The sequence below is a fragment of the Zalophus californianus genome, chromosome 6, assembly GCF_009762305.2.
Source record: "Zalophus californianus isolate mZalCal1 chromosome 6, mZalCal1.pri.v2, whole genome shotgun sequence".
NCBI lineage: Eukaryota > Metazoa > Chordata > Mammalia > Carnivora > Otariidae > Zalophus > Zalophus californianus.
The window spans coordinates 40,085,632-40,113,519 of NC_045600.1; the positions used below are offsets into that span (position 1 = coordinate 40,085,632).

Sequence of the window (27,888 nt, forward strand, 5' to 3'; positions counted from 1 at the left end):
CCAAGAGTCAGACACCTAACCCACTGAGCCACCAGGCACCCCTCATAACACTTTTATACACTTGTTTATACACTTCTAAAACTGATTTATAATTAGCTGTATACACATTCGTCTTCTCTACAAGATTACGAGTATAAACCACATCAGTTATTTCTGTACCTCCTCCCCTGATCTTCTAAACATAAAACACAGGGCTCAATAAATGCTTGTTGGTTTAATGTTTTAGTATCAGTTTTCATAGTTAGGTTGCAGCTATATCATTTTGACTACATTATACTAGGTTACTAGTATTAAATCAAATCACGAAGTATTTGTTCTACTGCAGTATAGTTTGTAATCATAACCAATTCTTTGTAGAAAACCCCTAAAGATTGTAATTGAGAAATGAAAAAAAATTCCTTCAAGATCATTTAGAGTAAAACAAAAGCTATTTCCCTTTATATTACTGAGGCATACCCTATCCTTAAGTTTTCTTGCCACAAAGTCATCAGAGTATAAAGCAAAAACAGGTTCACTACAAGTACAATTAGTAAGGTCTTCTAAATGATCATTATTCCAACATCAGTCCATCCAGATGCATTCACAGAAAGTGCTAACCTCTTTTTCCCCGAGTACCATTCGATGAAGAACCAATGTAAGACAAGAGGAAGCATAGCCATAAACCCAAGATACAGCCAATCATAAAGTTCTGGGGACTCTGCGCACGGCTGACAGTACTTCTGCGCATTTGTCCTCTGTCCTCTTGGACACACCTAGAATATAAAAACAGTGTTTTATGTACAGATATTATTTTAGAACATTAATATCCCAAAGCCATTCTATAAAGACATCCCATTTCAGTTTAGATATGTGCACGTGTGCATCTTTTAGAAATAGAAGAAAGCGCACATGTAAAATAAATAAAATAAAAATAAAATAAATCTACACTGGTGTTTGGCATACCTGTATAACACTCTTTTAAAAGATTCCTTTTGCTAAGTTACAAATTGATGACTAACATTAAATGATAAACTCAGTTAATAACACCATATAAAAATTAGAGAAAAGTTCTGAGTTTTAATGTTAACTTACTGCCCCAGTCACTGCACTATAGCATTAATAATTAAAAATTATCAAATTATAAAATGTTTTAAAAAATACTTAACTGTGACTGTCAAGAAAAATGTATTACAATCAATACAACAACACAGACAAGAATTTTATTAATGCCCCATATTTTTATAAATTGAGTATACTGAAGAAAAAAGATATTCTACATGTGAAAATATTTCAAAAGCAAAAAGATTTTAGCAATGAAATAGCATACACATGTTAATTAAGACTTACCCCACATTCTCCGTATATTTCAGTTGAGCCATTTTTAAATAATAGGGTCTTCCCACAGTAAAGTCCAAGGCATGCTGGTTGAATATCGACAGCTTTTTAAAAACAAATGCCAGTAAAGTAACATCTTTTGTGATTATAAAAAATAATGTAATAACAGTGGAAGCACTTGGCAGAAATATCTCAACACAGTTGTTAAAAAGGATACGTATTAGACAAAAGTCTCGATGCACTTATTTTTAAACTTACATTTCCCCTTTTACACTATGCCACTGCAGAAAGTTATACCGAAATCTTGTTGTTAATGCCATTCCTTATTGGTTAAGACCCATCAACCAGCAAAGTGGGATCTATCCCCAGAATTCAAAGCTTAACCTGGTATGTCTCCAATGGCTCCAGCAGCTAGTCCCCCTTGATTAGATGGTCTAGACTTTTGCATTTCCATTTTTTAATTAGAAAACTAATAGAGGATCACCACCCCTATTTTGCCCAGTCAGAACATTAAGTGTGCACACATACAACACACAGAGACACACACACACAAAATATCACCTTCGTTCATAATAGAACACATTTTAATACCAGAAAAGCAATAATTTCAAAATAAAGGGCAGGCCTTTAAAGTAAATAAATTCACCTTTAGAAAAAGATTACTCCATTGTCCTAAATTTTGCCATTTTTGTTGAGGACAGGGGAAAATTTCATCAAGGCTGTCAGTGGGCCTCTGACCAATATTTGGAAACTAAGAATCAACCCCCTGCTCTCAAGGCTTGGGCAAAATAAAAAGGAGCTTTCTTCACAAAAAAACCTCAGTGCCTGCAGATTGTCTTTGACTTCATCAAGAAGTTATTAAAGGAGTTTGTTTTTTTTCATCAGAGACATCTGATTTTCCTTCGTTCATTGATTCACTTATTCAATAAACGTGCATTAAGTGTCAGATTCCCTGGTTAGGAACTTCTAAAGATCCACAGAGCAACGTAACAAGAGTCCCTGCCCTCAAAGAACCTAAATCCAAAACTGTGGTCAAATGTGAATTAATTTGGAAAATTATGCATTTTATGACTATTGTAGGGGTCAAGGGGCAGGCTCCCAAAATGTGCCACTTTGGCATATTATTTTAAATAAAAGTTACTTAAGAAACAACAGGGGCAAGGACACTCAGACCTCCTCTGTCCCCTTGAAAACAGTAAAAAGACATCCTTATTACCAGTGATATGACTTTAAAGTCAAAAAAGCTGCAAAAATAAACCTTGTTACTTTTTTGCTAATCTTAGCCCAAACACCTGTTTTCCTTTTCCTGTAAATTCCTCACAAATTTATTGCCTCTTTGTCAATAATGTATAAAGAACTGCCTCCGTTGGTCATTTCTTTAAGTCTTAGCTTCATAATTGGGCCTCCACACACACATAATAAAACTTGGTGGGTTTTTTTTCTGTTAATCTGTCTCATGTGAACTTAATTTTTAGTCCAGCTGGAAGACCCTAAAAGTAGAGAATTTTTCCTTCCTTTCACTATTCTTGAATAATTTCCCTAATTCTTCATGAATTCACAATAGAGACTTTGTCCACAATGCCCTTTCTCCTTTCAAATTCAAGTACTTTTGATTTCTTTCTCCTTGTGCTGCTGAGAAACAATACAAAGAGCACTGACTAAAATGTTTCGTTTAATATTTTCACTTTTACCAAATTTCTGTACTTTTAAAATCCATGGGTTTCTTTACCTTATTTGGCATATACTTTTTAATCAATTGTAATCAGTATGTCCTAAACTACTAACAGACAAAAATGAACTGTTTCAGTGTTTTTGAGAAGACAGAAGTGAAAGAATTGGAGGCTTCTTCCACATGGATTTTGCATCTAGTAGGTGTTTAATAAATACATCTGAATGTAAATAATCTAAAGTTCTCAAAACCCAAGGCCTGAAAATCACCAAACTGAAAGCAACAGCTCATCACCGACCAAACAAAACCAAGGCTCCCCGTGTCCGTTCAATTTCCCCTCCCATTTCCCTTTACTGGAGGGTGGCTAACATTTTAAGACTTTTTTTTTTTTTTTGCAACGGTCTTACCCTTTGTGAAGGGCCCTATAAACAACGTCTGATGCAACAGCGGGCGACTTCAGCAGCAATTAGCTTCCGCCCCCTTTCCTGTTTGTTGGCACTTACTGACGCCCGCTGTTTAAATTGTTGAAGTCTACCCTCACGAATGCTAAACAAAGGGACTAAAACAAAGGGACTGAAGTGACCTCTCGAACACAACCAAGGCCTGGTCTTTTGCCCTGGCACACACAGCCCGCCTCTCCTCTACGGCGTGTCTCCTCTGCAGCCCAAGGGGGCCGAGACCACCCCGACCCCGGGAGGAGGGCCCGCCCGAGGCGGTGCGAGCCAGAGGCAAGGATGCGCCGCTCACCGGAGGCCGCCCCCCGGGGCACAGCCCAAAGCCGCCAGCGTGGGGAAGAAGCAGGGACTAAGACAAGCGGCTTCCGCGACCTCGGCCACCACTCACCCATTGGCCGCTTGCAGGTTTCCCTGAAGAAGCTCCGGGATCAGCCGCCGGCAGCGCCCGGACATCCGGGCCACAGCCGGCTCGGCGGCTCCGCCTCCTGGTAACCCGGGCGACCACCCGAAGCCCCACCCCCTCGCCCTTCTTGGTCTCTGCTCGGAGGCCCCGCCCCTGAGGCGGCCGCAAGTCCTGAAGCTCTCCTGCGGAGTGGGCGCGTGGGCTGGAGGCTCGAAAAGGCGCACCGCGGGGATGTGGTCGCGTTCCCGGACGCAGGCGATGGAGAGGGCGCTGGCGCTGCCGCGGCTGCCCCCGCACGACCCGGGGACTCCGGCGCTGTCGGTGGTGGACATGCACACGGGCGGCGAGCCCCTGCGCATCGTGGTGGCGGGGTGTCCGGAAGTGGTCGGCCCCACGCTGCTGGCCAAGCGGCGCTACATGCGCCAGCACCTTGACCACCTGCGACGAAGGCTCATGTTCGAGCCTCGGGGGCACCGGGACATGTACGGGGCTGTGTTGGTGCCTAGCGAGTTGCCGGACGCGCACCTGGGCGTCCTGTTCCTGCACAACGAGGGCTACAGCTCCATGTGCGGCCATGCAGTGCTGGCGCTGGGCCGCTTCGCCCTCGACTTCGGGCTGGTACTCGCACCGCCGGCCGGCGCCCGCGAGGCGCGCGTCAACATCCACTGCCCGTGCGGGCTGGTGGCCGCCTTCGTGGAATGCGAGGGCGGCCGCAGTCGCGGCCCGGTGCGCTTCCACAGCGTCCCAGCCTTCGCGCTGGCCACAGGTAAATGGCGAGACCCTCCCAGGTCGGGGAAGCAACTAACTACACTAACCGTCTCTCTGGCCTGGAACTCACGCAGTGCAGTTAACCCACCCACGAGCCTTTGCGATTAATAAAAAGATAAAATCAATGCAAATGTGTGTTAGCATCTTAGCCTTGCAGATTTGTGCCGTGCATGCAGTTCGATTATCCCGCAGATTTCGTCTTGGTCTTGAGAGAGCCTTGAGGAGTACAGAATTTCGTGTCTCCCTTACTCAGCGCCTCATTCCCCACTGTCAGGCATTCCTAGAGATTTCACAGTTGGGTGAGTCTGAGGAAGGAAAGAGCAAAGAACAGCCGATGGTACCAGGGTTCGTTGGCTGATTCAGAATACACCTACGAGGCGTTGCCCCCTGACAAGTTACTAAGCCCTGTCCTGTTTTTCTCACCTGTAAAAAGTGCCTTCCCCACTTCTTTGGGAAATAATTAAGAATGAACGAACTAAGCAGTTTCTAAACCCGGAAGATACAGATGTTGCTGCTCTTATTCTTTAAGAACAGGAACCAACATTGTGTGAGTCCAAATCCTGACAACCCCTTTAAGCTACGCAACCTTAATCAAATTCCTAACCTCTCTGTGCCTATATTTTTTCATTTGTTATCTCACTGAGTTTTTGGTGAGGATTAAATGATAGTATGCAAAGCACTCAGAAATTTTAAAAATATATTTCTAGAGACAGAAAGACTGTAGGTATAACACCCAGTGCTCATCACAAGTGCCTCCTTAATACCCATCACCCGTTTAGTCTATCCCCCCACCTCCCCTCCAGCAACCCTCAGTGTGTCCTCTATCATTAAGAGTCTCTTATGGTTTGCCTCCCTTTTTTTTTCTTTCCCCTATGTTCATGTTTTGTTTTTTAAATTCCACATGAGTGAAATCATAGTGTTTTTCTCTGATTTTGCTTAGCATAATACACTCTAGGTCCATCCACATTGTTGGAAATGGCAAGATTTCATTCTTTTTGACGGCTGAGTAATATTCCATTATATACGTACATATATACACATATGACATCTTCTTTATACATTCACCAGTTGATGGACATTTGGGTTCTTTCCATAATTTGGCTATTGTTGATAATGCTGCTATAAATGCTGCATTGTATTAGATCTTGATCTTTCTTGAGGATTTGGATTCTAGCTTAGCCTAATTATGAATGAAACAGTAATAGCCCAGGCATTCGTCAGTCTTAGAGCAACCTCAGGCAGCTGAAACACACAGGTTGATGAAGAATTCCCCTGGAGGAACTGATGGCACTTTGCCCTCTAGGAGAGAACAGTGTCATATCCGGATTGGGAAGTGTCATATCCGGATTGGGAGGGCACTTGAGATAGACAGGAATTTGGTTAGGTTGCATCTCGAAAATCTGAGCAGTTAAAATAGTTTAGCTATCCAGTTTCTCCTTAGGCAACCCCAGCAGCAGATTGGAAGTGCTCTAGATTTGTGGGAAATGACAGCTAGCAGCAGGATCACCAACGACATCATAGCTCAGGGCTGGTTGGGTCAGGGCAGCCAATCTGTAAGCAGAGTTCCCGAGAGCAGGGCTGTGTGACTATACAATAATCAGTGGGCTGTAATGGTCACTTTGAGTCATAAAAAAGATCCTGGGGCACCTGGGTAGCTCAGTCTTTGGGCGTCTGCCTTCGGCTCAGGTCATGATCCCAGGGTCCTGGGATCGAGCCCCGCATTGGGCTCCCTGCTCCATGGGAAGCCTGCTTCTCCCTCTCCCACTCCCCCAGCTTGTGTTCCTGCTCTCGTGCTCTCTCTCTCTGTCACATAAATAAATAAAATCTTTAAAAAAAGGGTGCCTGGGTGGCTCGGGTTGGTTAAGCAACTGCCTTCGGCTCAGGTCATGATCCTGGAGTCCCGGGATCGAGTCCCGCATCAGGCTCCCTGCTCAGTGGGGAGTCCGCTTCTCCCTCTCCCGCTCTCCCCTCTTGTGTACTCTCTCTCTCTCATTCTCTCTCAAATAAATAAAATCTTTAAAAAAAAAAAGGAGTCCCTCCATTAAAAAATAAAAAGAGCCTAAATTCTCTACTTTGAAAAATGCTAAAACAGTGGACTGACAAGTGTTCAAGATCACTGCTCTGTCCCATCTCCATCTTGATGACCTTGCAAAAGAGATTCCACACCTCAAGGTCATCATCTGCAAAATGAAGATGACAACAGTACCCACCCACCTCAGAAGATTGCTGAGTTTATTTCCATTCCACTCTGCTAAAATGAAAACTTTGTTTTATTACTGTATTCAAGTGCTAGAACAATTTGTTGAATGAGTAAGTGAATGAATGAAACTGGGAGAAGAATATGGTGATTAGCAAATGTAAATATCCTATTAAAAACCCTATTCCCTTTGGAAATTAAATTTTTGGCCTTACTATTAACATTAAGGTATTTCTGATTTGTGCCACACACTCCCCACACATTATCACATGGAATTCACACAGCAATCCTTTCGGGCGGGGAGAGCAGTTCCATGTTACACATGAGGACACCAAAGCCACTTAGCTTAGCTTTCCAACTTCCATCTACTTCCTCATTCTCCTTTCATTAAGTCTGATTTTTATGTTGCACCAGCATCAAGATAAAGACATGTTTCACTCATAGTTGCTCTTAAGCTCCACAGGCATATTTTACTTTCTTGATTATAAACTTGCTCTGTTTTGACACATCATGTGTTAAAAGGGCTCTGTGGGCCAGCCTGGAACTGATAGCATACTGATTGGTATCTTTGTATGAGTCAGTGTGCAAACTCAGGCATATAAGCCATATTTTATTTTTCAGAATTTCTGAATTTGAGGCCCCATTCTGCCTTGTTGACTTGCCTAGCCTCATCTGTCTACATGCTGTCCCCTTTCCTGATACATGTGTAGCAAAGGTTTCTTTGAAGAGCCAAGGCTTTGGAGAGGAGGGCCTTTTAGTCATCAGCCTGCATGGTCAACCAGTGAAGCATCTTCTGCCCCTGGCCATGTGGCCCCTGTCCCTGCCTCTCCTCCTCTTTGCTACCTCTCTCACACCCTATAGCCTCCCTGTAGTGCTGTGGGGAAGTCAGCACACGTCCTCTGCACTCCAGACCTGCCACTTCTTTTCTCGGTCCAGAGGAAATTTCTTTATTGACCAAGAGAAATATGGTGACCCTTCAGGCCAACACACCTCTTTCTCCCCAGATCTTAGGTTTCCATAAAACCTGCTTTCTCCCCTGCCATACATCTCCCCCAGAGGCAGTGATCACCAAGCCAGCTTGAACTGGGGAGGAGGAAAAGGAAAATGCAAGAAGGGGTAAAACAGTTTGAATATCCTAAAATATCATCTAGCCCCATTCCTTTGGAAATATGAATTTAGGATTTCAAACAACTGACCTTCAGGTGAAACTCTGGTTAAGTTGAGGACTTAGAATACTCAAAACCCAGATACAAAATGATACTGTAAACATCAGTGATTCCATAGGGCTTTATTCTGAGTATTTGCCTGTAGGATGCTTTCATGAAATGAAAATACATAGATGAATGAGTATATATAACTTACATAGAAAAATCTTTTTTTCATTTTGTTTTGACATTATAGCTGAAGAAAGCCAATTTGTGAATAGGATCCAAAATCATATATTAAACGATTCCTAGTAGGGACGCCTGGGTGGCTCAGTAGGTTAAGTGTCTGGCTTCGGCTCAGGTCATGATCCCAGGGTTCTGGGATCAAGCCCTGCAAGGAACCTGCTTCTCCCTCTGCCTGCTGCTCCCCCTGCTTGTGCTCTCTCTTGCTTTCTCTCTCTGACAAATAAATAAATAAAATCTTTAAACAATTCCTAGTAGTAGTATGAGAGGGGACTTTCATTTTCCGCCCTTGTTTTCACACATTGATGTCCCAGGATTTCCCCTCTCTCTGCCTCTATGACGTTTTCTAGCAAAGATCCTCAAAGTAGTTAACAAAATAAGTTTATACAATTTAAGAAAAACATGGCATTAGATGTTCTAAAATTTATGCGAGTATCATTAAATTAAAAATAGATGCACTCAGCTAAACGCCTATTATTTTTTGATGCTTACTCATTTCAAAAATGCTTCATTCCTTTCTATGATAGGAAAATGTACCCCTCCACCAAAATATACGTATTAAATATGCTCTGAATTGTACTGCCAAAATACTATTAAAAAACTTTTCTTTTTTTTTTTAAGATTTTACTTATTTGACAGAGAGAGAGACAGCAAGAGAGGGAACACAGCAGGGAAAGTGGGAGAGGGAGAAGCAGGCTTCCTGCAGAGCAGGGAGCCTTAAGTGGGGCTCCATCCCAGGACCCTGGGATCATGACCTGAGCTGGAGGCAGATGCTTAACGACTGAGCCACCCAGGCGCCCCAACAAACTTATTTTCAAACACATCTTTTTTAGATCTCTTAGTGGATGTTCCTGGTCATGGAAAGATGGTGGTAGACATTGCATATGGTGGAGCATTTTATGCATTTGTTAGTGCTGAAAAGTTCGCACTTGACGTTTGTTCCACAAAGACAAGGGACCTTGTGGATGCAGCGAGTGCAGTGACAGAAGCAGTCAAAGCTCAGGTCAGTACAAACACTGCTTTCATCACATGTGCCCTCCTCTGCGGCATGGAGGGAATATAAATTATACGTCTACACAGACAGTTAAATATCTACATATTTAAATTATTAGTAGGACTAAAAATAAGGTACTGGTTACAATCTCGGGCTCTATAGCAAGACTATCTAGGAGTCCCAGTTTTGCCACTTGTAAGTTTTGCAACCTTGAATGAGTTACATAACCTTCCTGTTGTGCAATGGGAATTACAAAATACCTGTTTCATAGGGTGTTATGAGAATGAAGTAAGTCAAGGGGTGCCTGGGTGGCTCAGTCATTAAGCGTCTGCCTTCGGCTCAGGTCATGATCCCAGGGTCCTGGGATCGAGTCCCGCATCGGGCTCCCTGCTCCGCTGGAAGCCTGCTTCTCCCTCTCCCACTCCCCTGCTTGTGTTCCCTCTCTTGCTGTGTCTATCTCTGTCAAATAAATAATAAAATCTTTAAAAAAAAAAAAGAATGAAGTAAGTCAATACGTTCAAAGGACTTAGAATAATGCTGACCTATAATAAATGATCAATAAGTAACTTATTAACTTTAATTATATACATACTAGTATAATTTGTGGTTATTTACACATATAGAAAATGTATCAAACAGTATTTCACTAATTTGAAATGCATACTTTGCTATATGTGGTCATTCTGCAAAACTTGCAAATAATGAATGTCAGTTATAGCTCACAAAATAGATTTCATTAAATCTGTTCAGACTTTCTCTTATTTCACAGAGAACATTAATTCCTAATTAGTAAAATTTTCTTATATTGCTAAGAAGTTACTTAAGTAACTACTCAAGTCAGTCTAGTTTTGGCTTAGGAAAACTATTCTGATAAAATCAGTTTGGATAATAAATATGTCTAGAATATTCTTTCATTTCTAGCACAAGTCTGCCATTTTATATTGGGACCTGTAAATAAAACTCATATACAGTATTTGAATGTTTTAGCATATGAGAATTTAATCACTATTCTAAGTAAAAAATAACTTGTGAAAGATAGTGCCTAATATACTTGTACTAATAATTACTATGAGCCTATTTAACATACCTGAGACTTTAACATAATTTGTAACTTAAACAAGATGAAAATATATACTTTATTCCTGTTCTAAATTGTCATTTATCTAGGACTGTCAATACCAATAGCTAGAATTAGTTTATCATAGCAACTTCTGAGGTTCTGAATTTATATCAATTTTCTATTCACTAAGCAGCTTATAGTTTGAGCTAAAATTTCACATGAAATAACTTTATTTTTAATGAGATCAAGAGAAAAAGGCATAGTTTTCTTAAAAGGAGTAATTTTGAACTTCTCATTAAAGTGTAAACTTCTTACCAAGGTGCGAAGGGGTGGACTTCGAGGGGGGAGGGATTCTGAGAGAAATAGGAGAAAACCACGTATGAGATGACGATATATAGCATCATCTATTAGTGCTGAATCAGGCAGCAGAACTACTTTGTTAACCGCTGACCATTCACACCGCTGATGCAGATTTAGGGAAAGGCCATTTTGGTGGGGGCTGAAGTTAGTACACATTCATCCTCATTCATTTATTCTTTTTTTTTAAGTTTTTATTTAAATTCCAGTTAGTTAATACACAGTGTAATATTAGTTTCAGGTGTATTCCTTCTTTTAACAAACATTTACCAGAACTTAGTGAGTTGCACACGATGCTGTTAGATGCTAGAGACTCCAGGAAAGAACAAACCCGACTTCCAGGAGCTCAGTCTGGTCGGGGAAGAATACCATAAAGAGTGTGAGGTAATGATGCTGTGGTGGGGGTGTGGCATGGGGGCTTTCAGAGGATGCAGAACAAAGATCCAGCAGGAAGACCGCTTAAACTTGGCTTTCGATGGACTCTGGATTTTAAGAACCCAAATCTATTCACTTGCTTCAGATGACAGGTAAGTAGCAGTGGAATGTACTAATTGTAAGGATGCACATGGAAGTAAGATTATAGTTTGAGAGCTAACAGACGTCACAGAAAATGAGGAAAAGTTAACCTAGACCTCCCGAGAAGAGCAGGAAGCACTGCACACTTGGGCCTGACCTCGATTTACCACAGATGTGACTTAGCGACCATGCCAGTGCGTGCTTCTCTTTGTAGTACAAGCTGACTTCATCCTTTACAGATTTTTTTTTTTTTATCCAACTGTTCTCTTACCCAATAGCTTCTGCATTCTTATAACTTTGGCTTGCTCAAAATTCAAAATTCTCTTTTGAGAGCTCAGTGAAGAAACTTACCTAACACCCAAATCAGGCCTCTTCAGTTTCCAAAGTAACACACTTACAAAGAAGCAACTAAGGGTGTCACTCATCCTCACAGCCTTCCCACAGCCTCTTCCAAGGCCTTGTTTCTGCCCATGGTATTAACTTCGGCTCTAGGTGTTCATTGTCTGATTCTCCTACCTTATCCCCTTCAAGCTCCTCAGGGGGAGCACAGGACTGCTTTAGCCTGTCCTGTTGGAACAGCTGTGGCCAGTCTGAGGTCAGTGCTTCAAAGAGTGTGAGCGTTTGGTGTGTGTGTGTGTGTGTGTAAAATAGCATTTGGAGTGTGTGTATGTGTGTGTGTGTGTGTATAAAATAGCATTTGGAGTGTGTGTGTGTGTGTGTGTGTGTATAAAATAGCGTTTGGAGTGTGTGTGTATATATAATAGGACTGTTCCTTTAGTAGAGGCTATATGCAGGACAAATTCCTTAGAAAGGACTCAAAGTATGATAAGAATCCTAACTTCCAATGAAACTATGTTTATTCATCTAGACAAAGACATCATTTACTGCCTTGACCCAAAAGGTGTTTTAAAAATGACAGAGTGAAAAGTTATGACTCAGAATACCCCATCTATATTATTTATAAAGATAAATTTGAATCAAAATATTTATTTTACGTGTAATCTGACATGACAATTTATATTACATGATAATTTTATTTGTCATTTGCAGTTTAAAATTAATCATCCTGAGAGTGAAGACCTTTCCTTTCTGTACGGAACTATATTAACAGATGGAAAAGACACTTATAGCGAGGAGCCAACCGCCAACATCTGCGTGTTTGCAGATGAACAGGTATTAAAACTGTAACGTTTGGCACAAAAGCCAGACAGTATGGAACTGGAACACGGTGAACACTCTTATCTTCATTTACTCTGGAACAGGTGGACAGAAGTCCTACTGGCTCAGGAGTGACGGCCCGAATTGCCTTACAGTACCACAAAGGGCTTCTAGAACTGAACCAGACCAGAGCCTTTAAAAGCAGTGCAACTGGCTCAGTACTCATGGGGAAGGCTGTGAGGGTGAGTGACACTGCTAGCGTCCTCTTTGTAAGTCTGTTACTTTGGAAACTGAAGAGGCCTGAGCTGAATGTGGGGTACGTTTCTTCACTCAGCTCTCGAAAGAGAATTTTAAAGCAGGCCTGTAAAAACTTCTGTTCAGCTAGGATATTGGTTCTCAAAGTGTGGTTTGGAACCCCTGGGGGTCCCCAAGGTCCTTTCTAAGGGTCCACAAGGTTAAAACTTAGTATGCATTAACATTAAGATATTATTTGCTTTTCACTTTTATTGTCTCACGAGTGTACCGTGGACTCTCTAGAGGCTACGCGATAGGTGATAAGCCAACCGACTGAATGCAGAAGCAGATACGAGAATCTAGCTGTCTTCTGTAAAACCAAACATTAAGGAGGTGTGCAAAAATGTAAAACACATGCCATTTTCCTCATAAAAATTGTTTTGTTTTGGCAAATTCAGTTATTTTCCCAAAATATGTTTGGGTTAACATATAATGGGTTTATTATTTTTTACTTTTATTATTTTTTAAAAAATAATTTATTTATATGACAGAGAGAGACAGCGAGAGAGGGAACACAAGCAGGGGGAGTGGGAGAGGGAGAAGCAGGCTTCCCACTGAGCTGGGAGCCTGATGCGGGGCTGGATCCCAGGACCCTGGGATCATGACCTGAGCCGCAGGCAGATGCTTAACGACTAAGCCACACAGGCGCCCCTGGTTTATTATTTTTTAATGAATTAATGAACAAATGCCTTTAATTCCCAATATAGTAAATATTAATAGATACAACCTACATAAACAAAAACTTTTAGATGCTCAAATCTTTTTATTTTATTTTATTTATTTATTTGCTAGGGAGAGAGAGAGAGAGAGAGAGAGAGCACAAGCTAGCGGGGAGAGGCAGAGGGAGAAGCAGGTTCCCCGCAGAGCAGGGAGCCCGATGCGGGACTCGATCCCAGGACCCTGGGATCATGACCTGAGCTGAAGGCAAATGCTTAATCAACTGAGCCAGCCACCCAGGAGCCCTTAGATGCTCAAATCTTAAGGCATAAAGGAGTCCTGAAACCAAAAAGGTCGAGAACCACTAACTTAGGGTTTGGATTTTTTTTGTTTTTATTCTATAGGAGAGTTTCATTTTTTATAATAGGATGTGAAAGTCCTGAAAAGTTGTGAAAAATAAAACTTTTGTAATAGAATCAAGTTTTAAATGTGCTAACAGAAATAAATAGTAAATTCTATTTACTAATAAATAGTAGTAAATGAAATCTACACTAAGTAAATTTAGTGAATGAATTTAGCAGATACATTTACCAAATGAATCTATTCATAGAGTCCTTTAACAAGACAAAAAAAAATCTATCCTAATATAGACTTTTATATCCCAATATAGCTTGAAGTTTGGTTTTTCTGAATATTGAATTTTCTTTTAAGTTAGGGATTCTTATTTAATATAGTGATCTTATGAGATACCAAACCATTTATGTCATATGTAAAAATTTGGAACACATTGTCTTCAAGTCTGAGATTGAAGATAAAATAATCTACAACATTTATTGGGTGCTTCACTGTATAGTTCCAAGCTAAGTACTTTATACATACCTTCTCGGGGCACCTGGGTAGCTCGGTCAGTTAAGTGTCCAACTCTTGATTTCAGCTCAGGTCTTGATCTCAGGGTTGTGAGACTGAGCCCCACACTGGGCTCTGAGTTGGGCATGGAGCCTACTTAAGATTCCCTTTCTCCCTCGCCCTCTCCCTCTGTGTGTGTGTCGCTGTTTCTAAAATAAATAAATAAATACAGTAAAATAAAATAAATATATACATACCATTTTAATTCTCATAAGAATCTTGGCAGGTCAGCCCTGTTATTATCCTTTTTAAACAGATGATAAAATGGGGAATTAGGAGTTTAGGTAATTTGCCAGGGGTCCAACAGTTAGTGAATATCAGAGCCAGACTCTGAATGTGGTCCTCTCTGTGTAGACCCTACACTGTTAAGCACTACTATATTGTTATTAGACAAAGCAAGTTTTCAATGAGGCTTTTATTACAGCAGCTTTATAAAAAGATAATGAAATTACTGTATCCTAATCTAATAACTGATATCTTATCATAAGATTTATTCTCATGTTTAAAAATTAAGAAATAAGGGGCAGTTGGGTGGCTCGGTTGGCTGAGTGTCCAACTCTTGGTTTCGGCTCAGGTCAGAATCCTGGGGTTCTGAGATCAAGCACTGCCCACCTATGCTCCATGCCCAGCAGGGAGTCTGCTTCTCTCCCTCTCCGTCTGCCCCTCCCCATTCATGCTCGCGCGCACGTGGGCGCGCAGTCTCTCTCTCTCTAACAAATAAATACACCTTAAAAAAATTAAGAAATAGGGGCACCTGGGTGGCTCAGTCGTTAAGCGTCTGCCTTCGGCTCAGGTCATGATCCCAGAGTCCTGGGATCGAGCCCTGCATTGGGCTCCCTGCTCTGCAGGAAGCCTGCTTCTCCCTCTCCCACTCCCCCTGCTTGTGTTCCCTCTCTCGCTGTCTCTCTCTCTCTCTGTCAAATAAATAAATAAAATATTTTTAAAAATTTAAGAAGTAAAAAGGATACTCTGTAGTTAAGATTTGGAGTTATTTCTTTTATAGTTAATAATCATCCTTGACAGGACATCTTAACTCTCACCACACACCTTCCCTCTCTGTCCGGACTCCTCCAAGCTCTCGGATGGTACCATCTCAGTCTCTTTCACTTCCATGTACGGGTCCCCAGCATTTCATCCTTAGTTTCCTTCTCTCTCTCTCTTTTTTTTTTTTAAGATTTTATTTATTTATTTCACAGAGAGGGATAGCAAGAGCAGGAACACAAGCAACGGGAGCGGGAGAGGGAGAAGCAGGCTTCCCAGCGAGCAGGGAGCCCGATGCGGGGCTCGATCCCAGGACCCGGGGATCATGACCTGAGCCGAAGGCAGATGCTTAACGACTGAGCCACCCAGGCGCCCCTTTAGTTTCCTTCTCATCTCTTCTACATTTTGATGCCATGGGGCAATTTCACCAACTTTTGAGACTCCAACTCCCAGCCACCCACTGATGATGACTCCTGAACCTTCATCCCTCCCATGCCTACTGTGTGTGCCTCTCTCCTGAGTCTAACACTCGTACTCCCAATGTCTACCAAACTCATCTTGAAATGACTGTCTCAGAGATATATCATCTCGTTAAAAAGCTCTTCCTTCCTCCGTAAATGTGCTCCTCCCATCTCATTCCCTATCTTGGTTAATGGGAGCCCCTGCTTTGCTCCCCAACTAGGAACGATGCTCACATTGAACTCATTCCTACTCCTCACCTCCCACGTACACCAGTCCCCAGGCCTGCCAATTCTCTCTGCCAGGTATCTCTGTTATGTTCTTCTCCATCCTCCCTAAAAACTGCCCTGGTGACTCTAGAGTTCATCAATGAATGAAGGTTACCTCTAAAGAAGTTTCTAGGTTTCTAGTTGCTTTCCTCTCTGACTTGTCCTCATTTTACAGCTAAAGTTACCTAAAACACAAATCTGATCATGTCACTCTCCTTAAAAACCTTCCATTACCTACAAGATTAAGCCTTGGGTTTTCTTTAAAAGGATAAAAATCAAGTGCTCGCTTCGGCAGCACATATACTAAAAGGATAAAAATCAAGAATATGACTCTAGGCCAGACACAACGTAAATGCGGTATTTTGATATTATATTCCTTTCATCTTTTCTCAGGAAGCAAAATGTGGGGATTTTAAAGCTGTTATAGTGGAAGTGTCTGGACAAGCCCATTACACAGGTACAGCAAGTTTTATAGTGGAAGATGACGACCCACTGAAGGATGGATTCCTTCTCAAGTGACTTCAGTACTTGTCAGGGTTTTCTCTGAATTATGTGGAAAACGATATCTAAATTGTACAACTTCCTTTCTTTCTAAAGTAGTATGCTGTAACTAAATATAATCATTATACCTCATATTTACACATGTAATTGGTATAAATGTCACCTATGTCTAACTTACAAAATGCTGAAAATTCAGAATATTTTTCTAGTTATTAACATATCAGGTAAAATTAATATCTTAGTCCTGTTACTTTTAAAATGTTACTCTATGCTACTTACTGTAATATTTTGTTTTAGATGCTCTTTGAATAATAGCTTGAATTGTAGCCCTCACAACAATGACTCTTACAAGTTCATTATTTTAGTCTTCCAGTTTTTGAGTAAGATAATGTCCTCTCTCTGAGCAGGATGTAAGGGAGATGGATTATTATAAGGTACTAAACACATAGCCTGGGAAGGACTGGGGTGGGTCAGCTTCTTGGAACAGATGTTATAGCTGTTACCAGGATGTTCTCTGTTGCTGCAAAGTCCAGCTGCTACTCCAAGGTAACTGAAGTGCCATAAGCTGATGTGAGAAGACCAATGAATAATCAGACTTCTGTTACATCTTTAAGGCGTTTATAAAAGGGATTGTTGACTGCATTATAAACACAGTGGAAATCAATGAATTACTAGAGTAGGGTGAGTCTCCTGCACTACCAACTACATGCCAGGTAGATTTAAAGCCCGAAAGAAATGTTAACTATTAATTCTTGCTACTTAATTATCTGTGAACCTGTTAAAAATAGAATTTGGTCGGGGCACCTGGGTCGCTCAGTTGGTTAAGTGTCTGATTCTTGGTTTTGGCTCAGGTCATAATCTCACGGTCGTGAGATCGAGCCCTGAGTCAGGCTCAGCGTGGAGTCTGCTTGAGATTCTTTCTCCCTCTTTGCTCTTCCCTGCCCCTGTGCTCTCTTGCGCTCTCTTCCCTAAAATAAATAAATGAAATCTTTGAAAATAAATTAACAAAATAAAATTTGATCATTTTTCAGTCACTATAAAATGAGGTATTAAAAAGTTATTCAATATGTGATGCTCTCAATAGTCAGTAGACTCTTGTGAAATTTTTTTTTCTAAGCATACAGAAACTGAAGTAATTAATTTTAACTCATTTTGTCATCTGGTTCTTAAGTCTGTGATTGAATTACCAGACCAAAATGAAAGATTTATAGCTTTATAACTTTATAGTTAATGTTCTTGATTTTCCTATTATACAAAAACTAATGTTTTCCACTCATTTTCTATAAAATTCTGTGGTAAAGAAATCACTTACCTTCAAAAAAAAACGAAACTATCACTAGCTTACTATGACAAGAAATTTTCTACACATTAGAGAGATTTGCTGTGCTTTCTTTTTAAAATGAAAATAGAGGGGTACCTGGGTGTCTCAGTTAAGCATCTGCCTTTGGCTCAGGTCATGATCCTAGGGTCCTGGGATGGAGCCCTGCACCAGGCTCCCACCTCAGTGGGGAACCTGCTTCTCCCTCTCCCACTCTCCCTGCTTGTGCTCCCTCTCTTGCTGTCAAATAAATAAATAAAATCTTTTTAAATAAATTAATTAATTAAATGAGAATAGAACTACTGTTTTCTCTCCAAATTTCACAAGTCATATTAACTTATCTACTTTAAAAAGTAGGCATTGCCTATATCTTCCTAAATTCTAATCCAAACCAGAGCCAAACCCTTGCAGTAATATTCACGCCTTCTGTACTTCACCGCCTCTCCTGGAGTCAACACTAGGGAAATTAACTACCCCCCCCACCTCCATGTGTCTAACCAGTCACAAAGCCCCGCTGAGTCTACCTTCTAAATATTGCTCACAACTATCCCTTGCCATCCTTGGTAAGGGTTTTGCCTCATTAATTAACCTCTTTCAAGCCAACCTCTTTCCCTCACTGATCTCTTAGCTCTAGATACTTAAATGCGCTCATCATAAACAAAATGACGCAAACATCCTCTGTCTGCCTTCCTTCTCTAGCTTGCTGTCACCCCTGTTTCCTTCCCTTTGTAGTCAAATTTCTACATTCCTGACTCTCTGTTCATCGGATACATTTTCTCGTCTTCCCATTTGTTATTTGACTATTGTCATTTGGTTTCTACCTCATTATTTGTTGGAAATTATGCTTGATCTAACTGCCAGATCTAACAGCCCCCTGAGGGTTTATGCAATCCACAGTGGATGCTGCTGTGGACTCCTGGCAGCCAAGTGTGGTTCATGTTAGAGCAAGTATCTACATGCCCTTGGTGCTGGGTCAGCCATAGAGACACTCACAGAAGCCCTCAAGGTCACGAGGTTAGTACTCAGTCCCCATTAGTACCCACCAGTGCTGCAATTGTGTGGGCCCAGGGCCATCTCCTCTTCACCATGAAGTTGCAATGAGTTTGGCTCCAAGTCCTCTAGACTCCAAAAGAGTTGGGGCACCCTTCTCTTCAACTCCTAAAACCCACAAATTCCATACCATCCCTCTTTAGGACAATGTTTCTCATACGTGTGGGTATGAATACCTGGGGATCTTAAACTGCAGATTCTCATTTATTAGGAATGGGGTGGGGCAGTTCTAGCAAGCTCCCAGGTGATGCTGATGTTACTAGTAGGACTGCATTTGAGTAGCAAAACTTTCTAAACAATCTATTTTAGTTACCCATTTGGGTTCAGGCTTTACAGGTGAGCCGTCTCCTTTTTGCTTGAAAATACATAAGGAGCCTGTGAGCTCTCAGCCGCGAGGTGACCTCATGGTCACAGCAACTTTCCTTCTTCAGAAGAGGCTGAGGAAATTACCTTACTTTGAAAAGCAAAACAAAATGAAAACCAAAAACACAAGACCGCTGACTTCTCAATTGGCCAGTGTGCCTCATTAAATACGTCACTCTAACCTGCCTGGCTTTTTTCCCTTTACCTGCTTAACTTTTTCTACTCCCTAGCATTCCACCCGTGGTTCTTCTCTCTCTTCACTCAATACCCTGTCCCTAGTCATCACATGCATGCTCATGCTTTTCTCTCTTGTAGAGAGAGGCTGAAAACTTACAAATCCCTAAATCCTAAGGTTCAGAGCCATACTGCAGGTCCACTACTTGGTGTGCAAGTCAAACTCATCCGCCCCCTAGAATACTCCTGTATTCTCTAACCTGATGAATGGACCACCATCCTGCAAGGTGGGAACTTGTGATTTATCCTTGGCTTCTTGTTCATGCCCTTTCATCTCGTCTGTTGATGCTTCTGAGGCAGATGTCTGTGGATTCGCCTGGCATCATTCCTTTCTCCTTCCTTTATCAACAACACTCACCTTTTCCTGTGGAAAACTATCCATCCCCTGCATGCAGCCTTGCTGGGACTGCCAGACTTTCTCTCCCTGGACCTGGGATCTTGAGAGAAATGACATAAGGTCTGAAAAATGGCTGAAGTGGACTTACTCCAATAGCGCTTTAAAGAGATCACCCTCCATTTGTTTCTGCTTCTTGACCTGCTATCTCTGCCCTGACTTCTCTTGTTCTTGGGGCTAGCTGTTAGATAATCCTTTTGTAATGCGAACTCCCCCTATCCCTCCAATAAATCCCTTTTTTGCTTAAGTGAGACAGGATATTGTTTATATCCAAAGACCCCAATCCATATATTACCTCCTTAAAAATCTCTTCTTCTTCACTAAGCCTTAATTCAGACTCTTTCTCCTCTGGGCTATTACAATGCCTTTTCTTAACTGGTCTCCTGGTTGCCAGAGTCTCCTCCCACGGTCATTCAAATATAGGTTTTGTGTATCGAAAACTGCTAAGTGTTAAGGATCTAGTAACATGCCAACCAGACAAAGTTCTAGTCTTCACAAAGCCTACAGTCTACAGTGAGAGGCAGGTAATGATTCATCACAAAAATGTAATTATAGACAGTGTTGATGTGCTACAAGCCGAGGAAGGCTTCCTCTGAGAGACTAACATTCATGTGGAGACAGGAATGCAAGGGAATGCAGGGAAGGCGGGGGAATGGAGCTCTCTAGGCAGAGGGGACAGCAAGTGCAAATGCCCTATGAGGGGCGGTTTAAAAAACTCACGAAAGGCCACTGTCACTAGACTGGGGCAAAAAGAAGGAACGGGGCCCCAAATGAGACCAGAAAGGAAGCAGATGTCAGCTCACACAGTGCCTTGTAGGAAATATTAAGGATTGGGGTCCTTATCCTAAGTTAAAAGGAGAAAGTCATTAGAGGGGTTTAAGTAAGTGACTGGCATGACCAAATTTATTTTGTTGAAAGGCATTCTGCTGAGCGTGTAGAGTAGGGGCTGGATGCGGGGAGACCAGTTCAGAGTGGTAGCAGTAGTTTAAAGAAGAGAGGGTGAGAGCTAAGATTCAGGTGGAAGGTGAAGGGATGGAGGAAGTGAATGGGTAGAAAGACACTTAACAAGTAAAACCCCTAAGTCTTGGTGAAAATTGGACATGGGCTGGTGGTGAGGAAGAGGAATTAATCTAGAAAGAAGCCTAAGTTTTCGCCTTATAAGCTAGATGGAAGATAGTGCCATTTTCTGAGATACAAACGGTTGAGGACCAAGGGTTTTTAGGAATAGTGGATCATGAATTCCCGTTTTGGTCATGTTGAATTTGAGCTGCTTTTGCACATTCAGGGGAGATGCCAAGTAACAAGCAATAGGGCTTGAGGCTAGAGATATAATATGGAGTCATGAATATATAGTTTTCAAAGCTCTGGGTGTGAGTGAGATGAGGGAGGAAGTTCAGAGCTGCTGAGGACCAGGCCTCGATGGACTCTAGCATTTAGAGGCAGATGATGGGGGTGAACATGCAGGCGACACTGAGGCAAACAAGGCCGGCAGAAAACCAGGAGAGGGTGAGGTCACTCTTATCTTCCTGAACCATACCTGATCACTGCCTTCCCATGCTTCAACTCCTTCAATGACTAGTGCCATTACCCCATCTGCCCCTGATGCAGTTCAATCTCTGTAACATGGCATGTGAGGCCTTCATAAGAGCACCCCAGTCAACTTTTATCATTTATTTCTCTCTTCACTCCCTCACTAACCTCACTCACCAGTACCCAAGAGTCAAGGACTTAGGCACTGACCTTCAGACTTGGCACAGGAATCAGATGTCCTTCCCTGTCTTCTCTTTTTGGAGAGTCCAATGTCACCGCTTGCGTGAAGTCTTCATCAGCTACCCTAGGAAGAGTCAGTCACCCCTATAGAATCTCATTATATTTCTAAACAACACTTATGACATTGTCCTATATTTGTGTTTGCCTAAAACTGTAAGCTTCTTTGGGCTGAGATCCTTATTTGTTATCTCTGAAAACCTAGCACAGAGATTTGCTAAATAAATTCATCTATTATATATTTTTGTCTTAATTCAGTAGTTCTCAGTTGTGGTCATCCTGCCTCCCTCCAGGGACATTTTTAGTTGTCACTAGTTGGCATGTTGTGGTTAGAGGCTAGAGATACTGCTAAACATCTAATAATGCATTCCTATAATGCATTAATTTACCACCTTAAATAAACTTCTATTTATACTGCAAATTTCCAGTAAGATATTTTTCCTCACAGAAATAAGCATCCAGGGTGCCTGGGTGGCTCAGTTGGTTAAGCAACTGCCTTCGGCTCAGGTCATGATCCTGGAGTCCCGGGATCGAGTCCCGCATCGGGCTCCCTGCTCAGCAGGGAGTCTGCTTCTCCCTCTGACCCTCTTCCCTCTCGTGCTCTCTCTCATTCTCTCTCTCTCAAATAAAAAAATAAAATCTTTAAAAAAAAAAAAAGAAAGAAGCATCCAAAGCACTAGTATCAGTGGTTCTAAGATCTGCAAGTATACCGGTCATTCTTTAGAGCAGTGTTTCTCAAACTATACTGTGCATCAGAATCACTTGCAGGGTGTGTGGCTGGGCCCCACCCATAGATTTCAGATTCAGTATATTTGGGGTCGGGCCTGAGAATCTGCATTTCTAACAAGGTCCCAGGTAATGCTAATGCTGCTGGTGTAGGGTCCACACTTTGAAAACTGTGGTTTTAAAGAACCTAAGGATTTATCACATTTTTCCCCATTAGAGGCTCTGCTCAGAAACTTGAGATGCAGCTTCCCTGGGCAGGAAGGACCTATCTGTTCCTGAACCTCCTAGCCAGATACGTGGAGCTGCATCAGTGGTGACTCCCTGGCTGGTAGCACTTGAGACTCAAAACACACTACATTCCAGATAACTGAGGAAGGATGCCAGGAGGGCAAGGAACCAATTGTTCCCTACCCCTGCCCCCCCCCCGCCCCCCGCCATGTGTGAACCCGTTATGGTCCTGAGGTCTAGGCCCTTGAAATTAAGATGACATGCTGCCTCCAAGATCCATATCCTTGCTCCTCAGAGCGCCTGTATCAGATCTGTGGGGTTTAGTTTCATGGGCCCATCCCCAGTAATCCTAGGAGTCAGCCAGTGAATGTGCATTTTAATAAGCTCACTACCTCAGTGGTTCTCAAAGTGCAGTCCTCGGACCGGCAGTATCATCACTACCTACGAGCTTGTTAGAAATGCAAATTCTGCGACAGGACCCCAGATCTACGGGATCTGAAACTCGGGTTGGGCCCAGTCACTTGTTTTAACAAGCCCTCTACCTGATTCTGTTGCATGCTCAAGTTTGAGAACACCTGGTTCATGTTATTCTGCCCCTAAAGTTTAAATCTCCGGATTTGAACTGTTTTTCACTTCAGGTTCTAGATCCCTTTCCTACCTGCATGTGCCAGAAACGTCAACAGGAAGCACAACCAAGGCCTCCCTGTAGGACATTTGTAACCAACTAAGTAAGGCAGCTTGAGAGCGAACCCTTGTTGAATTTGGTCATTTCTATGACGGCCGGCCCCGCTTTCCCTGGCCTTCATATAAATGAGGTCTCCGAGAGGGTCGACCTGACCCCCTCTGAAGCCCGGACCCCCTGGCTGGACAACCTCGGGGAGAGTTGATGTGGACCCGCTCTTCGGAGGGTACTGGGTCGGCGTCCCGCCCCGCGCTCCTGCGTAAACACCGTTCCCTCGGCAACGCCTGGAACGCACGTCAAAGGATCCGCGGGGTCCGGGCGACCGCCGAGCCCGTCTCCAGGCAGAGGCTTCTCACCCCAGCCCGAGCCACCCCCCACCCCGCTCGGGCTTGCGGCCGCCTCCCCCGGTGCGGGATGAACACAGCCGCGGCCGCCGCGGGGCCCCATGGAGGAGCAGCCGCCGCCGCCGATCCGCCCGCCAGCGAGAATGGCCTTGTTGGGCAGCCCACACCCCGGAGCCCCCTCCGCGGCCGCCGCACCTGGCGGGACTTCCTCCGCCGCGACAGCGGCGGCCGTGCTCTCCTTCGGCACCGTGGCGACCGCGGCGGCCGCGGCGCTGGGGAACCAGAGCGACGGGAGCGGGGGCGGCAGCACTGGCGCCTCGGCTGGCGGCGGCCTGGGTGGGCCCCGGGCGGCGGGGGCGGCGGGGGCGGCGGGGAGGCCGCCGCAGGACCCCGAGGCGGCGCCGCTGCTGTCGCACGGGGCGGCGGTGGCGGCCCAGGCGCTCGTGCTCCTGCTCATCTTCCTGCTGTCTAGCTTGGGCAACTGCGCGGTGATGGGGGTGATCGTGAAGCACCGGCAGCTCCGCACCGTCACCAACGCCTTCATCCTGTCCCTGTCCCTGTCGGATCTGCTCACGGCGCTGCTCTGCCTGCCCGCCGCCTTCCTGGACCTCTTCACGCCGCCGGGGGGCTCGGCCCCCGCCGCCGCCGCCGCCGCCGCCGCCTCCGCCTCCCCGGCCACGGGGCCCTGGCGCGGCTTCTGCGCCGCCAGCCGCTTCTTCAGCTCGTGCTTCGGCATCGTGTCCACGCTCAGCGTGGCCCTCATCTCGCTGGACCGCTACTGCGCCATCGTGCGGCCGCCGCGGGAGAAGATCGGTCGCCGCCGGGCCCTGCAGCTGCTGGCCGGCGCCTGGCTGGCGGCCCTGGGCTTCTCCTTGCCCTGGGAGCTGCTCCGCGCGCCCCGCGAGCCCCCGGCGGCACAGAGCTTCCACGGCTGCCTGTACCGGACGTCCCCGGACCCCGCGCAGCTGGGCGCGGCCTACAGCGTGGGGCTGGTGGTGGCCTGCTACCTGCTGCCCTTCCTGCTCATGTGCTTCTGCCACTACCACATCTGCAAGACGGTGCGCCTGTGCGACGTGCGCGTGCGACCCCTGACCACGTACGCGCGCGTGCTGCGCTTCTTCAGCGAGGTGCGCACGGCCACCACCGTGCTGATCATGATCGTCTTCGTCATCGGCTGCTGGGGGCCCTACTGCTTCCTGGTGCTGCTGGCCGCGGCCCGGCAGGCCCAGGCCACGCAAGCCCCCTCGCTCCTCAACGTGGTGGCTGTGTGGTTGACCTGGGCCAACGGGGCCATCAACCCTGTCATCTATGCCATTCGCAACCCCAACATTTCGATGCTCCTGGGACGCAACCGGGAAGAGGGCTACCGGACTAGGAATGTGGACGCCTTCCTGCCCAGCCAGGGCCCACGGCTGCAGGCCAGAAGCCGCAATCGCCTTCGAAACCGCTATGCCAACCGGCTGGGAGCCTGCAGCAGGATGTCTTCTTCCAACCCGGCCAACGGGATGGGAGGGGATGTGGCTATGTGGGCCCGAAAAAATCCAGTTGTGCTTTTCTGCAGGGAGGGACCCCCAGGGCCTGTGACAGCAGCGGTCAAACAACCTAAATCCCAAGCGGGGGATACCAGCCTCTAAGAAGGGTCGGGATGCATAGCTTGTGAAGGCAAATTTTCACCTGCTCCGTTTAATGATGCAGGATTCCGGGGAGAATCGTGTATTTCATAAAGCCAGACATTTAAAAAAAGAGACGGAGGGGGAGGCTTACCACTTACCCCCAAACGACATACAAGACAATGTGCCCTTCTTCAAAAGTGCCAAATGTAAAATGCAAAATTAAAACAGTATCAAACCACACAACCAAGCATTGTGAACTGTAAGTGCCAAAAATGACAAAAATAGAATTCACAATTACTGATAAGCTCATATTACAGGAATCACACTGTGAAACGAACAAACAAAATCAATGAATGTAACCAGGATTTGTTCAAATACATAGCGTTTCAGGAAAGAATGGAGACCTTCAGAATTACTTGAAGGCCCCTCCAAATCACCAGCATCCAACAAAACTGGAGATTGTTAGAACTCGCACCTTTGACACATGCTTTGGGTGCTCAGGTTAGAAACGAAAAATTCTTATCTTTACACACTTTGGTGCACTTCCTCCCACCCCATGACCCTGTAACATTTGTGGGAAATTTTATATTCATATCCCATTTTAAACCATTTTAGGATTTTGAATTGTGTCTTACTACCAGAAAATCAACCATCTGAAGGGCAAAGAGAAGTATGAACATAAAGAAATGTGGCTGTTTAAAAACATATTCCAAGATTATACTTTAAAAATTAATGCCCCTCATTCTACTGCCAAAATTATCTGCCTTGGGAAACTTTAAAGCTTTCCCCTTACCCTCACCTGCTACTTTTGTTTCTAATCATTCAGGGGATGCTGTTCTCAGAGTATTTTCATATACAAAAAAAAAAAAAAAAAAAAACTTTCATAGTAGAAAATCTTGCCTTTTGAGGTAAATTTGAATTTTAAATGCAGCCAAAAATGTAATTTGAAGTCAAGTTGATTGAATCAGGTGAGTAATGCCACTTTTTTTTTATGTATACAAAAATGAGAGCCCTATAAAGTAACAAGATTGGCTTTCCTATGTGGCTCACAACCCAAGATGATTACAAAGAAGAATTCTAAAAATATTTGGAGAAGTGGCTGTATTCTTGGAATAAGCATAGAGCTTTCAAGAGCATTATACTTTCCTACATTTGGAAGTTTATGAAAAAAAAATGAATCCTTGTTTTTATAGACATGATTTGTCTAAAAAATGTGGTTGTTATTAGACGGAGAATAGACATGGTATTATTACACGTAATAGGGTGTTAATAATTTGGGCATAAAGTCAGAAAGAAACTTCAATCAAGCTGGAGATATTTTCAGAAATGTGCAAAACAAAGATGCTTTTTAAAATTCAAAAGCACCATTCACGATTTGTGTGTGTGAAATTTCTCTCATTAAATGCCACTGTTCACAGAATCATTTACTCAGAATTTTAAAAGATATTTTTATGTTTTCTCCCTCTTTCTTTCCTTTCCTCCACCTGCCCCTCTTGTCTTCAACATTTCACAGCCTTACTTGAATAAGTACTTTAAACTAGATATGGAATCATGGAACACTACATCAAAAACTAATGATGTAATGTATGGTGATTAACATAACATAATAAAAAATAAACTAGATATGGCATGACATCAGCTATCATATAAAGATTTCAATGTGAAATAGCCACCTTTTTTTCCTTGTATTTAAAAATGTTAATGAGTATTTGTGTGATAGGTGGGTGTATGTCACTATTTTGTAATCAAAGATGGAAATACATGATTCATGTCAGCTAAAGATACTTAATTTTTTCCCATGCTCAAGGCATCATCACAATCGTAAGTTTATAAATTATCTGTATATATATCTTGCTACACTCAATGTAGTACAAAGCAGATGAGATAATCTCTCCTCTTTAGCACTCATGTATATATATACACACACAGACTTAATGCAGCTGAACTAACATTTAACAAATATCTACAGTATTTGTCTGTAAAAGGCAAAACAATTGTGTGGTTCTTGGCATTCTGAGAAAATGGAAGTCATGTCTGGCATTTAGGAGGAAATGATAAAGTCTTGCAGTTAGGAAAATTATCAGAGAATAGGAATTCAGCAACTGTGAATAAAGGCAGAAAGAGAGTTAGGGATCTTAGGGGAAGGAGGTGAATGTGGTATTGCCTGAGAAGAAAAATCAAAGGAAGATATTTAAGAAATAAACATGGCATGGAATAAACTTTCCTGGTGAGTGAAGGGAAAATCGGAGAGATTGGAAGTGACAAAGTGGGGGCACGAAGGACTTCAAGGCAGGAAAGGAAGCCCATCCTAACTCTTGGTGTGTAGTAGTAGAAAGTTTTAAGAAAGGGATAGCTTGGGGAAGAAATCAGGAGCTGTAAGCAAAAATGGGAGGGGAAAGAGAGAACAGTGCTAATAAGTTACTTAAAAAATTACAGTATTGTTTCCTTGTTTGTTTATTTGAGACTATACAACTAGTCAGTGATAGAACTAGGATTTGAACCATAGTCTGTCCAGCTTTGGAACCCTATATTCTCTTCTCTACCCTCTGTTGCCCCCCAAAAGGTCAGTGGATAGGGAAACCAAGGATGACAACTTGGGGTACTATCATTATCTTCATCAGCAGCAACATCATCACCAACATCATCACCTCTGTTACCATCACCATCATCACCAACATCATCACCTCTGTTACCATCACCATCATCACCAACATCACCAACATCACCATCATCATCATCATCACCACCATCAGCTACAGTTTTTATTTCCTACTTTACACTGGGCAACTTCCTGGGCGCTCAGGCTACTTAAAGGTAGAAATC

The 27,888-nt window shown here is 43.4% G+C and overlaps 3 protein-coding genes and 1 long non-coding RNA gene across 15 annotated transcripts in view; 2 read left to right on the forward strand and 2 right to left on the reverse strand.

Moving 5' to 3' along the window:
* The window catches only part of LOC113909792 (JNK1/MAPK8 associated membrane protein), a 26,766-nt gene extending 22,808 nt beyond the window's left edge, over window positions 1-3,958 (reverse strand). Inside the window, exons 1-3 of one of the 3 annotated variants that reach the window (XM_027571353.2) lie at window positions 3,827-3,958; window positions 1,327-1,418; window positions 598-752 (exon numbers count right to left, since the gene is read on the reverse strand). In XM_027571353.2, the coding sequence (XP_027427154.1) occupies window positions 598-752; window positions 1,327-1,418; window positions 3,827-3,830 (251 nt within the window). In that variant the 5' untranslated portion in view covers window positions 3,831-3,958. Of the gene's footprint in view, window positions 1-597; window positions 753-1,326; window positions 1,419-3,730; window positions 3,755-3,826 lie in introns of those variants that run through there. The other 2 variants (XM_027571354.2, XM_027571355.2) reach the window with 2 other exon arrangements.
* L3HYPDH (trans-L-3-hydroxyproline dehydratase) lies at window positions 3,939-17,248 on the forward strand. The gene is made up of 5 exons (XM_027571352.2): window positions 3,939-4,607; window positions 9,028-9,197; window positions 12,172-12,294; window positions 12,384-12,521; window positions 16,239-17,248. The coding sequence occupies exons 1-5, from the start codon at window positions 4,073-4,075 to the stop codon at window positions 16,362-16,364; spliced, it is 1,092 nt and encodes a 363-aa protein (XP_027427153.2). The 5' UTR covers window positions 3,939-4,072; the 3' UTR covers window positions 16,365-17,248.
* LOC113909793 overlaps window positions 4,797-27,888 on the reverse strand; it is a 44,737-nt gene continuing 21,645 nt past the window's right edge. For 5 of the 10 annotated variants that reach the window (XR_003515822.2, XR_003515815.2, XR_003515821.2 and 2 more), the window contains 2 exons: window positions 21,446-21,539; window positions 19,708-19,748 (listed from right to left, as the gene is read on the reverse strand). This is a non-coding gene — a long non-coding RNA (uncharacterized LOC113909793). Of the gene's footprint in view, window positions 4,915-10,563; window positions 10,602-19,707; window positions 19,749-21,445; window positions 21,540-27,888 lie in introns of those variants that run through there. The other 5 variants (XR_003515816.2, XR_003515817.2, XR_003515824.2 and 2 more) reach the window with 5 other exon arrangements.
* Window positions 23,413-27,733, forward strand: GPR135 (G protein-coupled receptor 135). Its single transcript, XM_027571351.2, has one exon. The coding sequence runs from the start codon at window positions 23,554-23,556 to the stop codon at window positions 25,084-25,086; it is 1,533 nt and encodes a 510-aa protein (XP_027427152.2). The 5' UTR covers window positions 23,413-23,553; the 3' UTR covers window positions 25,087-27,733.